This window comes from Vitis riparia, chromosome 19 (assembly GCF_004353265.1).
Source record: "Vitis riparia cultivar Riparia Gloire de Montpellier isolate 1030 chromosome 19, EGFV_Vit.rip_1.0, whole genome shotgun sequence".
In the NCBI taxonomy this organism is placed as follows: domain Eukaryota; kingdom Viridiplantae; phylum Streptophyta; class Magnoliopsida; order Vitales; family Vitaceae; genus Vitis; species Vitis riparia.
Window position 1 is genome coordinate 14,135,938 of NC_048449.1, and position 16,911 is coordinate 14,152,848.

The 16,911-nt window shown below is 32.0% G+C and overlaps 1 protein-coding gene across 2 annotated transcripts; it reads left to right on the plus strand.

Moving 5' to 3' along the window:
• Window positions 1-1,258: 1,258 nt before the first annotated feature.
• LOC117908657 (cytochrome P450 CYP72A219-like) lies at window positions 1,259-5,264 on the plus strand. Of its 2 annotated transcripts, none has more exons than XM_034822324.1 (5): window positions 1,259-1,547; window positions 2,369-2,586; window positions 3,009-3,229; window positions 3,755-4,142; window positions 4,694-5,264. In XM_034822324.1, exons 1-5 carry the CDS (start codon window positions 1,277-1,279, stop codon window positions 5,117-5,119), a joined length of 1,524 nt encoding a protein of 507 aa, XP_034678215.1. In that variant the 5' UTR covers window positions 1,259-1,276; the 3' UTR covers window positions 5,120-5,264. The 2 variants fall into 2 exon arrangements, with proteins under 2 accessions (XP_034678215.1, XP_034678214.1); XM_034822323.1 differs by having other exon boundaries at window positions 3,009-3,253; window positions 4,694-5,262.
• The last annotated feature ends 11,647 nt before the right edge of the window (window positions 5,265-16,911 follow it).

A 16,911-nucleotide genomic window follows, 5' to 3' on the forward strand; every position in this document is an offset into this window, starting at 1 on the left:
TAAAAGCTTTTCACTACTTTAAATTTTGAAAAAATCAAGGATATAAAAGTTAATATTTTTTTTATTAGAGTTTTTATTTTTTAAAATAAAAAATAGAAAATTATATTTAAAGAAAGCTTTGCTTTATAAATTATTATAAAAAATCTCATTTTTTAAATAATAAGATCATCTGGTCATTCCAAAGTATATATGGATTGTACGTTCTTGATGGTTATTCTTCTTGGAAGATATCATCCATACAAACCACTGCCAGCAATTTTTACAATGGCCTCGAGTGATAAATGACAAATACAAAAATGACGAATAAAACTATGTTATATATATATTATTATCACAATTTTGTTTTGTCATTGCCAGCATTTATCTGCTGGTGGTAGAAACTAAGTATACAAGTGCCTCTTTTCTTTGTCACGGCTTAAAAAACACGATTTTTAATATGAGGGGTTAGACTGATTGGTTTAGAGTGTGATTAACAATGATTTTAGTAGAAGTGTTTTTATTAAAAATATTTTTCAGAAAAATCACCTGTCAAATATTTCTTTAAAAAACACTACAAGTAATTTTTTAACACTAGAAGTGGTTTTTAAATTGTCAAATATTTAATTTTTTTTGGAAAACATTTTTTTTAAGTTAAAAATATTTTCTAGAATTACTATTAAATGACTCTTAAAGTACATTTAGTAATGATTTTAATATTTGTAATTAAAAAATAAAAATTTTCAAATGTTAAAAGTAATAGAAATACTTTTTAAAATTACTATTAAAAGTATTTTTGTAGTCCGTTTAATAGTAATTTTAAAAAGTGTTTTTATTTTAAAAAACATTTTTGAAAAGAAATTAAGTATTTGAGAAAATTTAGGAAACAATTTTAAAAATCTAAAAAATTACTTATAGGGTTAAGAAAACACTCATTTTGTTTTCTGTTTTTTATTTCTAATTTTATATTTACAGTTTCTGGTTCAAAAGAGCCTTAGGCATCGTTTGTAGTAAGCAATGACATAAGCAAAGATGGTGATACTATGAAATTTTTGGAATACTATAAATTCCTGAGAAGTTGAAAAGCTAATATTGATAGAGACCATTTAAGACATAGTGTACAGGCTTTGAAATGATGACACGTGTTCCTATCGTGAGGCAATAAAAAAGTGGTGTATATTTGCTGGCCATTCCTCGCCAGTGCATAGGATAAGAAGTGATGGGGCTACTCATATAAATTGATTCTCTCAGCTATGAAGTAATTTAGAGGACGCTCCTTGAAGTCTCTTCCAAAGCGGAAATGAAGCTTAGCTCAGTTGCAATCTCCTTTGTTTTTATTACTCTCTTGATATATGCATGGCGGTTATTGAATTGGGTGTGGTTGAGACCAAAGAAGCTAGAGAGATGCCTTAGGCAGCAAGGTCTGACTGGGAATTCCTACAGGTTGTTGCATGGGGACTTTAGAGAGATGTCGAGAATGATTAACGAAGCAAATTCCAGACCCATCAGCTTCTCTGATGATATTGTGCAGCGAGTTCTACCATTTCACGATCATTCCATCCAGAAATATGGTATGAAAATGAGCTACTCTTTATCATTGCACTAAAATATATTTAATTGTGGAATTTTCCCCAAAAGATTGTTGGTTTTCTGGTCTTTTTTTTTATTAGTTATTTTTCCTGTCCTTTTTTTTTCTTCCCTAAGAAGTTATAGTCCAATAGAATTTCAATGGTACTTCAAATTTCCCTTTTCTATATTGGAGTGCAATTTTTAAGATTTGTTTGATTAACAAGAATAAAATAATCCAAATTTGTAAAATTATCCTAATGATAAAAAAAAACTCATTTTTCGATATAAAAAAAAAAAAATTACTTACTGCTTTTCTTTTCAGCCTAAAAAATGACTTTTTTTTTTATTTATAAAAATATCCTTACTGTTTTTCTTATAAAAATAAATTTTAAAAAAAAATAAAAATATCAAAATATTAAGAGATGCTTATATAAAAAATGAACTAATTTTTAAGTTGAAATTCGAGAGGTGTTAGATTTACAAATTTAATATCATTTCATCCTTTTCAATTGTGTAATCCAATTGTTTTATAAGCTATATGTAGGTATATATAGATGTCAACTTTGATAAAGAGCTTTATTTACTTTGTAAATTGCTCAATCATTGGGAATTTGTGAATAGTATTTAAATTTTCGTGTTAATTGTTTCTTATCTTTTCAAATTTTGCATTAACTCGTGACTTTGCATTATTAATCACATCAGTATAATTTTCTTTAGATATTTGAGCTTCTTCAATTAGAGAGCCTTGCATTGGCCTCCTTGACTACCCAGGTCCTTTAGATCCTCTCTAACACTTATCCAACAATGGGCATTAAAAATGCAGGTAAAAATAATTTTATATGGTTGGGCCCAAAACCAGTGGTAAACATTATGGAGCCTGAGCTGATTAGGGATGTTCTCTTAAAGCACAATGCTTTTCAAAAACCGCCGCCGCACCCTCTCGGCAAGCTGCTGGCTTCAGGTATTGCGTCATTGGAAGGTGAACAATGGACTAAGCGTAGAAAGATCATAAACCCAGCTTTCCATCTAGAAAAGCTGAAGGTAATTTTCCAACCGGAAACGTGACCCTAATTCCCATTCTTTTTTTATGTTTAATTTTAGAAATTGTGAGAGCAGAATAATGTTTACATAAATACAAACGATATTTCCTTTTATAAATACATTAGAGGATGGATATGGTTAACTTTTTGAGGCAATATTTATTTGGTTATGCAGCCATACCCCAACTTGTTGCCTGGTTTCTCAGCATAGCCCTCTTCTTATAGGAAGAAAATAAATTTCTGAATGTTCCATAATTTAGTAGACATTCGCAATTTCACTGCCTTTGGTAATCTTTTTCCTTATGCATGATAAACTTTTTGCATGGCCATATTTTGAATTTTATAGGTTCTCAAGACAGTAACTCAAAGTGCAAATGTGAGACTGACTTCTAAATTTATTAATTGTGTTTGAATTTGTTATAGCACATGGCATCGGCATTCCAATTGAGTTGTAGTGATATGGTCAATAAATGGGAGAAGCAGCTCTCCCTGGACGGCTCATGTGAATTCGACATTTGGCCCTATCTTCAAAATTTGACGGGAGATGTCATTTCAAGAACAGCATTCGGTAGTAGCTATGAGGAAGGAAGAAGGATATTCCAACTCCAGAAAGAGCAAGCACTACTTGCAGTCCAGGTTACTCGGTCAGTGTATGTTCCAGGATGGAGGTAGGCATAAAATATTTCAAGGGATTAATCTGAACCTCATTACTAATACCCAAATGCTATAACTTTCACAGTATCACCAACAACAGCAAAAATAATAACAACAATAATAAAAATAAAAATAAAAAAGAAGAAGAAGAAGAAGAAGAAGGAAGGTTCTCAACTAATTTTTGTTTTCCTTTAAGTAGTTTGTCTTCCAATTTTTGGCTTTCTAGTGAGCTTTCTTTTTGTTCAAATTAAAGAATGTAGCTGTGTCTTCAAAACAAAAATCAACTTTAAGTATCCCCTTTTCTTTTATTGGCAGAACATCTTAGCAAGATGCATGGTGAAATACTACTGCAAAATATTTGTAGACTCAATGGTCAATTAATGTCTGGATGGTTTCATCTTTGGAACACCATGGATAGTCCGAGAAATTGAACAAGTACAAAGTCATGGATGAAAATGCATTAGTTGTTTCCTGTATTTCATTGATCTTCATTTACTTGGATTACTTCCAAGCAGGTTTTTCCCAACAAAGACAAACAGGAGAATGAGGCAAATTAGCAGTGAAGTCAATGCATTGTTGAAGGGTATCATTGAGAAAAGAGAGAAGGCAATGAAAGCTGGCGAAACTGCTAATGATGATTTATTAGGTCTACTAATGGAATCCAACTACAGAGATATGCAAGAAAATGATGAGAGGAAGAATGTTGGAATGAGCATCAAAGATGTCATTGAGGAGTGTAAGATATTCTACCTTGCTGGCCAAGAGACTACCTCAGTTTTACTTCTGTGGACAATGGTTCTATTAAGCAAACATTCAAACTGGCAAGCTTGGGCAAGGGAAGAGGTTTTACGGGTTTTTGGTAATAAAAAACCAGATGGCGATGGCTTAAATCACCTCAAAATTGTGAGTATCAATCCAATCTATATTCAATTTAGTAACTCTCCTTGAAAATAATATATTACTCTTTTTTTCTTTTTTCTTTTTTTTTTTTCAATCCTGAGGCAAAATATGTTTTGTTTCTGTATCCTTTTTGCTTTAATTGAAAGCTATATGCAGATACTTGGTATCCCCAAGGGGCAGACTATTCTTTTCTTTGCGTGAATTTTTTATTTGCTTGTTAGGTTGTTTTGAGTGTGGTGAAAACTTTATGCAAATACTTAGTATCAATGATTTACAATACTGAAGATAATATTGATATTTCCTCTTTCCAAGCATGTTTTCTTGAAATTGGAACTCTAGGCTATAATAAATTTTCCGGGGGTTCTTAGTTTGTATTCACCAGTTACTGTAAGGCCCTACATGTACATGAAAGTATATGTCATGCAAAAATTTAAACAATCTCTTTCATTACTATATTCGAAAAGTTCTTTCATGGTTTGATGTATGCTTCTTAGTAATCATTTAGTGTATTTCAGTAATGAATTCTCATGATAAAAATATTTTCTATATTGCAGGTTACTATGATTTTTCATGAGGTCCTTAGGTTATATCCACCAGTGTCCATGCTTCTTCGAACTGTTTTTGCCGACAGCCAAGTGGGAGGATTGTATTTACCAGATGGAGTGCAGATTGCTTTGCCAATCCTCCTACTTCACCACGATCATGAAATTTGGGGAGAGGATGCAAAGGAATTCAACCCGGGGAGATTTTCAGAAGGAGTTTCAAAGGCAGCAAAGAGCCAAGTGTCTTTTTTTCCATTTGGTTATGGTCCTCGGATATGCGTCGGACAAAATTTTGCAATGATGGAAGCAAAAATGGCTTTGGCAATGATCTTACAACGTTTCTCATTTGAACTTTCCCCATCCTATGCTCATGCACCTATTAATCTTCTAACTACGCAACCCCAGTATGGTGCACACCTGATTTTACATGGACTTTAGCATCAGAGTTCTTGTTATCAGTGAGAGTTAGCAAGACCTTTAAACCTAGATAGTGTTGAATTTAAAATGTCCACACTTCCTTTCACTTGAAATGAGTGCTCTTTAAAGCCATTATATTAATAAAATTCTCTTTTGTATGTTCGTAAGAGATCATAAATGAAAAATGATCACTTTACAAGGAGATGCATTTTTCTCTATTCTTGTCCCCCCAAAAATGAAAAGAAAAGAACTGCTGACAATCTATATTTGGAGAATGGACATACATTGAAATTAGTTCTGATGGGTGACCATGCATGTTGTGATATCTACAAGGAAACTACCATTCCAATAATAGGAGAAATATTCTCATTTGTTCTTATCGTTATAGAGTGGTGTCTCATTCACTATAATTGGGTAGTAGACTCTTACGGAATTTTATGGCTAGGTATCTGTAAAGAAGTTCGTACTAAATTGGGTAGCAAGATAATACAATTTTGGAGTTACTACCTCTAAGAAGTTGTCTGCGTACACTTGATTCCAATCCATGTAATGACAAATTATAAACCTCAGGGACCCGGTCCACCCCCTATTTTTATCGGATCTACAATTTTTCCATTCTCCAAGAGTTTTAGACGACTTCACAATGTTCCACAACCTTAACGAACCCTTTGGATGAGCTTTCATATTCTTGGAGCAGCTTGATGTGGTTGCAGTAGCTTTACATGCTTGAGCAGTTTGACATGATTGCTATAATCCCATACATGGATTTTTAGGAGAGATCTTGGTCTACCAAAAGTGGTGGACGTGTTAGAAAGCACTAGAAAAACAAAAACAAAAATAAAAAAGAAAGAAAGAAAGAAAGAAAGAAAAGCAAAGAAATCATTGATAATAAAATATTCACAACTGATCTTGACATGTGGATAAATGATTTCATAATCAAGAAGTATTCACAATTGCAAAACCGTCCACAAGCTTACATGCATGCCCTTTTAGCTTTGTGCTATATATTTAGAATTTTGGGAGAAGCAAAGAAAGAAAAATGAAGAATATTTTTTAACAATTGAATTTAAAATCATGATGCACTTTCATCTATTTATAGGCATAACAATAAATTATAACATTTTACATATTTTAACTTTACAAAGTCTACCAATGACTTTACACCTATTCTAACATTACAATTTATTTGCGAATTTATAATGTAACTTCACAATTAATTTGTAACTTTACAACTTTTGTTTCTAACTTCATAATTGATTATAAATTTACACTATTGTAACTTCACAAGTTATTGGTGCCTATCTTCTACCTTTTGTAAATTTATAATTCATTGTACATTACAATATTTTAATTTCTAAAGTAAATATCTATGATTAATTAACTTATTTGTATGTTATGAACTCTTCATATTTCAAAGTTAATTGTCTCTTATCAATAAGTTAAGGTGAGGACATATGGTATGGGACCTTTGTGGGATCTTTAATTAATTACATCCTTAGTAAGTTTGTTATGTTTGTTCCAAATAAATTTATTAATTATAATTATATTTAAAACATATTATAATTTCACCCCAAGAATAGGAGATATATAAGTCAACTTCCCACTTATATATATACATATTAATCCTTCCATTAATTAATATTCATAACAAATTTATTAGGTTGAACCAAGATGGCTGTCATTACCAAATTACAAGTGCATCACCTCTTATAATTGGATCTTTAAGAAAAACAATTTAAAAATTCCTAATAAACAACATATTATATTATAGATATGTACACTTGATAAAATACTTATTCTAAATTGAACAACTAGTATTTCAATATATTTTGTAAGTGACACAATATTTAATATTCTCTCATAATACAGTCTGTTATTAGACATCAATGATTAACGATATCAAAGCTACATTTATATAACTTGATGACATCCTTAAGCCAAAGGACTTTATGCAACACTAAACAAAACAAGTTTTTGTTGGAATATCTAGATTTCTCCATTCCAAGCATTGTCTCATGGAGTGCATACTACTACAATCCTAAGGATACTAGATTTAATGCAATGGAAGCAAAAAAAAAAAAAAAAAAAACAAAAATGTTAGATCTAGGTGCTCTAGAAAACAATACTTTTGATTTGAATAGTCCTAGATCAACTCTAGTTGGTCAATAGTATGATTTAGATCCTGAAAACATTGCAATTTTTTGTCTAATGGCTCTCTCATAAACCTTACATGTGAGAATGGTGGAATCCTTTCTATAGAGATGGAGGCTTAGGCTCTATCTTGTTTGAAGGTTGAATAATTGAAGTTATAAGCCTTAAACCCTTAATAAGATTTATAAAGTCTTTGCCTATGGGCTTAAGTGACTTTTGCCCATCTTGAGCTTAGGTCGTTTTATCTATCCTAATGGTTCCTAATTAATTAATTAGTCATATTGGGATACAATTAACTAATTAGTCAAATCCAAAAAGATTATTCATAAGCTCTTATGCAACTTTGAGTATTTATCAAAATACCCTTATACACACATATGAACAAAAAACCCTAATATCCTTCAAATAATTAATGTGCCACCAAGGAATATGAACTTGAGTAGGGACTATTAGGACCTATATATAGGAAAATAATGGCCTCTTCATAATCTAATTATGAACTTAACTCAACACCATCATGCTTCCTTGCACCCTCCTATACACATAAGGTTCATTATTGTTTTGACCAAAATCAAGGGTCTTAATTTCATGTTCTAAACACTTGTTCCATGAGCAAGAGGCGTGAATTAATCCAAAATAGGCTTATGTAACTTGCATACTAGATGCTCTCTACCCTTTGCCATGAAAACATCTGGTTGTATCATATGAATGCTCTCATCAAGGTAGTCGTTTAAGAATGTTGTCTTAACATCCATATAACATATCTCATAATTGAGATAAACTATAATGGATATGAGTACTTTGATTGATTTGAGTATAGCTACCACAGAAAAAGTTTCCCACCGTCAAAACTGGGTTTCAAACTATAAACCTTTAGCTAGAAGCCTAGCCACAAAAGTCTCAATTGTTAGGATAAAGCCTCAAAAGCATGAGAAGATGTCATAAAAAAGTTTCCATTAATAAATTTATTTACTATGATTTCCAGAATCCATTTCTATCATTGATTACATTAATTGTTACCCGAGCATTCAAAGCTTGTATCACTTACATTGTACATGACTTGAGTGCATTAGGAGTTGCATAAAGGATCCACAACAAGGATTCCTTGCAGGATGATAAGTAGTTCACTATCGGTTCATGGATTAGGGCAGTCCATCAGAGACTATAGCACACTACCTGACAATTGGAGGGATGATACAAATAGAATTCAAGTACAAATTGTAGGGCTTATTGACAAAAAGGAAACTGCATGTGTCAAATGAATTAAAGAAGGAAGGGTTCCCTTACAAACTATTTTTTCTTGGTCATTAGGATGGTTCTTCCATGGTGGGGCACTAGTATGTATGATTACACATTGGATAAGACCTACAATGAATCATGACATTAGCTATCGAGTAGTCATGATTCATCAAGTTACTATGTTGCATGGGCTATCAATCTTAGATAATAATGAGCTAGTATTGAGGTCTTTAGTGACTTTAACCTATGGGTGAGACCCTAAGGTGGTCATATATTCTCTATAGATTTGGTTACTAGTAATTAAGGTAGGTGGGCAATAGGTATTCTTAAGATAGGGACCATTAATATCTTATGGGTCTAATATAGTATGTCCTTATGGATGATCTTAAGGACAAGTGATCAGGAAATCTATGGTCGTGGTAATTCCTTAATTGAAATTTGATATATGCTCTTAGAAAGCTAGAGTATATCAATTGATCACACAATAAGAGAATTTGAAACTCAAGGATTAGAGAGGTAATCATGAGTGTTTGATAGCAATCACCTGGTTAGATTACAAACACCAATTCATAAGGCCTCTACATTTAATGGATAGTAGGTCATGGACCTAAGTTTATTCCTTATTTTAATATAATAGGATACTAAAGTGTAGTTGGCTCTTTGAAGTGGAATATTAAGTTATTTTTAGAATTAGATTATAAGGGAGTCAATATTTTTCTATGGATCCATGTAGTTCCCACTCAAGCTCATATTCCTTGGTGGCACATTTATTGAGAGATATTAAGGTTCCTTATTCATATATGTGCATTAGGGCATTTTGCTAAAAATAGAAGATTACATAAGAGTTTATGAATGATTTTTTGGATTGGCTAATAAATTAAATTAGAGCCCAATAAAATTGATTAATTCATTAGGGCCAATGGGTTGGATTAAGTGACCTAAGCTTAAGGTGGGTTCAAGTCACTTAAGCACACAAGGAAGCCTATATAAAACCCAGTAGGGGTTCAAGGCTTCAAACACTTCGCATTCAATCTTCTAAAGACGAACCCTAGCCTTTACTCCTTCTAGAGAGGATTTTGCCTCCTTGCAAGCAAGGACCTAGGAAAGGGAGCCATCAAGTAGAAGACTTATTGGTTTTCAAGATCTACTATGCCTCTTCGTCGATTGCCAATGATCTAGGAATATCTAAATCATAGGTTTTACATCCAACTTAATGTTCTATTTACTTCAATTTCTTAGATCTAGAGATCCCAAGGATAAATTTTTCATGAACCTATGAGTTAAGGATTGTCTCAACATCAACCTCTCTATCTACTCCTCTTTTTCTTTTCTAGATTGTTAAGACTTATATGTTGACAATTTTGTTCCTTTAAATGTTTGGCTATAAAAGTCTTTTTAGATTGTGACTTACTCTCTATTGAAGATCAAGAGTTCTCTTTCGTCCAACCGAGAAGTCATAGGTATGTCTAAAAAGGTTTGGCTTGTGTTAATTTAGGCTCTATTAAGATTTTAGGAGTATCGACTTTGCTTTGAACTTAAAATGATTTAAATTTTACCATTGAAAAAGGGTAGGACTGTTCAAGTGGCCTGGAGTGCTCAAATGCTCAAGAACGCTCAAGTGAGCCTTATTTCTCAAGCACCCAAGGCACTCAAGTAGTGGGTGAGTTGGCTCAAGCGATTATGAAAATTTTGCCAAGTTTTTTCAAGCAAAATTGGTTTGGAACTCTTCCAAAACTGAAATTCTTTGGGCTTTTGCCTATAAATACCTCTCTTTTAACCCCTTAAGGGTTAAAGATCGTTAAAATATTGTGGAGAAATCACATAGAGATCATATATTCTTTTGAGAGGATCTCTTAGAAAGAAAGCCTAATGTGACACAGCATTCCTAATTTCTCATTCAAGGATTTGATCTTTGAATCTTAGGTTGAAGACCTTCGTCTCTTTGACAAGGGTGAAGTGACCCATTAGAGCAACTAAAGGTTACTGCATCATAGACATAGATTAAGTTGTAGGTATTGGAGAGTAAGTCTTTAGGGTAAAGCAGTTAGGTAAATTGGTGTAACTTGATTTCCTATAGTAGATTTAGATTAGTAGGTCTTAGACCTCGTGATTTTTTATTTCCACAGTTAGTGTGAGGGTTTTCGACATTAAAATATCTATGCCTTATTGTTTATATCTTTTTATTATTTGATGTATTATTTTAATTGCCTAAAGGAAAGATTTGATAATCCCTAACAACTCACAGGTTAAAATATGGACATAACATATAAATATTTATTTAAATTTTAAAATCACCCATTCACCCCTCTCCCCTTTGGGTGTTCTCTATTGGACTTTCGGTTTTTCAATTGGTATCAAAGTGAGATAAAATTTTGATTCTTTATCTTATAGATTAAAAATCCAATTTTTATTGATCATATTGATTAAAAATCAATTTTTTATTGATCATATAGGGTAAAAATCAAATTTTTATTGATCTTGTAAGTCCGATATGGAATAATCTAAACGTGGTGCCCCTTTGAATAGTCCACCCTACTTTGGTGGGAATAACTATTCCCATTTGGAAATCTCATATGATGTTTTTTCCTTAAAATGCAAGGAGAAAGGGTATGAAATTCAGTAGAATTGGATGAAGAACCCCATTGATCCTTGATTCTGAAGGAAGATCAACAGAAGAACTTAAACCTAAACACGAATGGGACAAAGTTGACAATGAAGATAGTGAAGCCAATGCTAGGGTTTTATTTAGCATTTTTAATGAAGTTTGTCCAAATGAGTTTCACATGATGGTAAATTGTAAACGTTCAAAAGAAGCATGGGGTATTCTTCAAGTCACTCATGAAGGTGCGTCTGCTTTAAAGATTTCTAAATTACAAATGCTTTCCATTAAATTTGAGAATATTAGGATGCATGAAAATTAGAACTTTTCTTCCTTTTATTTTGAACTAAGTGGTATTGTTAATTGTTTATTTAACCTTGGAGAACCTATTCTTGATTCTAAGGTAGTAAGAAAAATATTAAGATCTATCTCTAAGAGATTTAGACCTAAAGTTGCTACTATAGAGGAAAGTAAGGACAACGATTCTATGAGAGTTGATGAACTTGTTGGCTCCATTCAAACATATGAGATGACTCTACTTAGTTCTCAAAAGCCTAAAGACTCTACCTTTAAGGCTTATGAGAATGAGGAAAAAGATATTGAAATGCCATATAACATAGCTAGGGATGAATTCACTCAAATGGATAAAAGAATTAAAAAGATCATGAAATTCAATAAAAGATTTTTAAAAAAAATGAAGAATCTGGAAAAAGCAAAGAGACATAACAAACAATATCCAAAGAAAAAATTAAAGATTCCTTCAAAGGTAAGAAAGTTGAATGCTTTAACTACAGAGGACTGGCACACTTTGCTACTAATTGTCCCATCTCCAAAGATATTGAAAAGTCTATGTAGGCAACATAAAGAGTGCTTCTATAGCTTCTAAAGATGCAAGGTATGATCCCAATGACTTTTTAGCTTTTATTGCATCTATGGAATTTGAGCATGATAGTGATTATGATAGTGATAGTGATACTGATGATGAATTTACTGATGATCAAAGAGCATGAAAAGCTAATTAAGAATTATTTAAATGATCATGATATTCTTCAAACTCATAAAACCAAGATTGGCATGTTTAATGTAGAAAAGAGTAATTTTCTTGAAAAAAAAAAATAGATTTCTTGAGTTTGAACATCATTATCTCATTGAAAAGAATAATGCTCAATCAAGAGATAAAGAGCAATAAGCCTTCTTCATTTGTGAATAAAGTTTTTCACCCTAGAACTTGAGTGCTTAATGAAATTCTTGATAAATGCAAAACCCATTGTGATAAATGAGGTTTGGGATATGTTTATAAAGATGAAACTCCCTCTAGTGGAGAAACTATATTTGTCAAAGGTAAAAATATAACCCCTAATTAAGCAAAATCTCCTAAAAAGACATCACAATGCACACACTTTAAGAAAACTAGACACTTTCAGTTTAGTTGTTATCTTAGGTTCCTAGAAAGGTTTGAATCTCAAATGAGTAGGCTAATGAATGATTTTATAACTCCCTTAAAAATAACTTCTTGAATAATAGGAAATGGGATAAACCTAATCAAAAGCCTAGAAGCTAACAAAGCTCCTCTAAGTCACCACCTAGGACTAAGCAAGTTTGGATGAGAAAGGATAGGAATAAGTATCAAGTTGTCTTCAATGCTCTTAAAGCTAGATCATTCAATGAGTGGTACCTTGATAGTGGCTGCTCTAAACACACGATAGGTGATAAATTTGGAGAGTAAGTCTTTAGGGTAAAACAACCAGGTAAATTTGTGTAACTTGATTTCGTATAGTAGATTTAGATTAGTGGGCCTTGACCTCATGGTTTTCTTTCTCCACAATTAGTGTGAGGGTTTTCCATGTAACTTAGTGTAGTTTTCCTTTTTTGTAGTCACTTAGTGTTAAGATGCAATATTGTATAAATATAATTAGAATTTGTGTAAAGATGTAATGCAATGAAATAGAAGAAAATATAAAATAAAAATCTCAAATTTTGGTTTAATTTTATCATATTTATTTTTAAAAGGTTTTTAAATGAACAAACCTTTAATAAATGTATAAAGAAATTTAACTATATTCATATATTGATTTAATTAGTGCTACAATACAATCTTGATGCAATTAAAAAGTTAAGGTTTCTGTTTTTCAGCAAATGGTAGGGTTTACAATTTAATGCAATTAAAAAGTCTAGGTTTCTGTTTTTCAGTAAATGGTAGCGTTTGGAGAAGTTGAGAGATATAGGATTTCTATTTTGAAGAACATGAGTGGCATGTATTCTTACTCTAATTGAAATATTTTTCTGGTAGAGCTCTAGAAACTGGGGGATGTAGAAAGGAGAAGTTGGGAGACAATGCATAATGCAATATATTTCTGGAAAAAGGGGTATAGTTTTTTTCTTATAGAACTTGAAGAAAATAAAGATGAAACTATTGTTTTGTTTTTTGAAAACAAGAGAGAAAGTGGACTTGGATTTGTTTTACTAGATGAAGGAAGTTGAGATACAATATTTTGGATTTTTTTTTTGTCCAAATTATCTTTTCATTCATCAAGTAATGCTCTATATATATGTTTATTACAAGTGGAATATATATATGTTGTCTTAGAATTTTGATTTTGTCATAGTTGTTGTATATTCTATAGAATGTTATCATTTAGAGTACCATGGAATTAGAAATCGATCAACAATCCTCGTTTGATAACTAAAACAAACCACCATTGTTTTATCATAGAAAACTGAAAGCTGGAGGCCTTTAAAGTAGCTGGAACAATAATATGAAAGATGCAAAAGTATGCATGGGAGTTACAAGGTACTTAATAATTGTCTTTTTTATTGCCCTGTGTTGTGAACAAGTAATCAAAGTAAATAGTGAATATGAGGGTTAGAGTTGAAGGTTCATTTTGCATAAACTTGTAGCTTAACAAATACAATAGGACCCTCTATCTAGTCTTGAATTTCAATTTATCTTAATAAACACAAATTCTAGAACTTTTGAGTACACTAAATACAAGAGATGAACACTGTTAGAATAGGATAAAATGGTCTACTTATTGTCAATACTTTTTCGTAATTTTATTTTGTTTAAATGTAACATGAAGGCACCAGTTCTATGTGTGAATCTATCCATTGTAATTAAATATGTGAGAATATAAAAATCATATGTTTTTTCAATTTATTTTTGCATATCAAATTTTCTAAATCGTACTCCGTTGTGTTATTTTTTGGTAGTTTAAACCATGAGCCATAACCTCTTGTCAGCTATCCATCAAAATTAGTCTATAAATTTTTTTTGAATGTTGTTGAGGATTATTATTATTAGAGGAATTCATAGAAATTAATTTGAAAAAAAAAAGCTTGAATTTTGTATTTGATAATTCCCAAAAAAAAAAAAGGAAAAAAAGAAAAGAAATAATTACTTATAAATGCCACCAATTCAAAACTCCAGTGCATGCCTACGCTTTAGTGGGGGTAAAAAAACAAATGCAACTACATATCTATGGTAGGGGTCAAAAGTAGGATTCAACTTTAAGAATCATTTATTGCATCCTAGTTGTGGCCACAGCTAATGCTTGAGCATGTACTCACAGTGATATTAACAACTGAAACTATAAAATATAGTTACACCACCTATGGCCACACTCAGTGGCAGTCAGTTTGGTGTGGTAATATGTTGCAATCGCACCATTTATAATCTTTAGTGAGGGTCACTGACTGCTACTATAACCCATTTTTCCTATAGCTAATTATGATCTAATGTATGAATTGAATTTGCAGTCATATGAGTGATTAACCGTGACCTATTTAAGTGTTAAGTCAAATGCCAAAGGAACCTTAAGCAAGTGCCTAATTAAATCTAAAATGTAATTAACCTTTTAATTACTATATATGTATGTAAATTATGAAAAGTGAATTTGGAAGAGCACAAAATCAAAGTATTTATTCAAAGCCAATTATCATATTGTCATCAAGTGGCCTATTTAGGTTTAAAAAAAAAATCCCTAGCATCAAATTAAGCCTAAAATCAATACTAAACCATGAAATAATAAAAATCAATCACCTAAACAATGAATCTATCAACACTCATGTGTGTCCTAATTTATCCACACCCAAACATGTTTAAATTCAAATCAAAAGATACAAAAAAAAAAAAAAAAAAAAAAGTAAAAAAAGAAAGATGAAGAAATTAAAAAAATGAAAATTAAAGAAAACTAATTGGGAAACTCTCTTAAATTCGATGATATAGAATGTTCTTCAAATTGTTTGATGTCTTCAATATGCATCCGAACACATATGTTTCTCCAAGCTAATGATTTCTTTCTTTCTAAGCCACTAGTGCAGACTCTATGAGTTGATGATATGTTAATGAAAATGAAGATATATATGGTGTGTTCTGAGGGAAATGCAGAAGTTGAATGAAGGAGCTTGCTAGTATTGTATGTTGTTGATGTCACAAGTGTAATAGCAGCAAAAAGGATGTGCACTACTATGGAGAAGTGGAAGCTAGTGATGTGACAAGGTGTCGTGATCCATTGCCGCTCCACCCCAATGGGCAGCTTTGTTTCTACCTCAACCTTTCTTTAGACTTAGAACAATAGGGTTTTGGTTGAGGATATGCCCAAGGATTTACCTTTGGCATTGTGCTTATTTCATGAAAAACTTTTTTACTACCAAGAACATCAACAACCTCAAAATCATGCATGTCAATTAAAGCATGTTCATTCCATGAATGCATGTAACATGATGCAATGTGATTGGTCAACATTTTTTTATTTCATAGAGCCCTCCCTTATGTCCTCTAAACTAGAAGCTTCTTTCCTAATGTGTTTCTCTTCCTGTATCTCATAAGGGTAAGTTTCAACTAGCCCTTCTCGGTTTTGCTCATTAGGTTGAGAAGAGGAGTAGAATTCCCCTTGCTCTAGAGCTTTCAAAATAGAAATAAACTCACATACAAAATCTTTGAGTTCTTATAATGTTTGTGTAAGCTCACACATATATGGAGTGTGATTCTCCATGAAGGGATTAATAGTTTCCTTAAACTTAAAATTAGGAGTTAGCTTATAGGAACATAAACTCGGTTGAGGTTCTTGGTAGTAGGGATGAAACTATTGTTGAAAGTATTGAGAGTGCTCACTATAGAGGTGTTCATTCAAGGCCTCTTTTAATCTAGGAATGGTAGGATAATGGTGGGTCATGTGTGTGCTGCTATCACAAATTGTACAAAGGACTTCATTAGAGTTAGACACACTCTTAAACTCTATTTTTTCTCCTTCATTACCTCCACCCTTTTGGCTAGTGTAGCTAACCTAACACTTGTATCATGCTTTTCACTTACAATATACTTCTCCCTACCCATGGCACTTGTTCCTTCTTTTCCTCTAGATAAATTTTTCTTAACCTCATAAGAGTCCCGAGCTTGAGAACTTCTTACTAGTTGCTATAAGAAATCAGAGACTTCCTTGGGCTCTTTACTCATGAATTCCTTTTTGCACATGGTTTCAACAAATTGGTGAGATTGAGTGGTTAACCCATTGTAAAATAGGCTAACTACTCTCCATGGCTCATAACCATGATGGAACAAAAGTTGATTAAATCTCGATATCATTTCCAACACTCATAGAATGACTTCTTCTCATTTTGTTTAAAAAGAGTGATTTTCCTTCTAAGAGTCATTGTACGTTGAAGAGAGAAATATCGAATAATTTTTTTTTTCAAGCCAAGTACTGATAAACCTTGGCCTTAAACCATAGAACCACAATTTAGCCTTCTTTAAAGAGAATGGAAACAATTTAAGTCTTACAACATCCATATTGCAATTAGACTCTTAAAATGCTCCACATAGTGC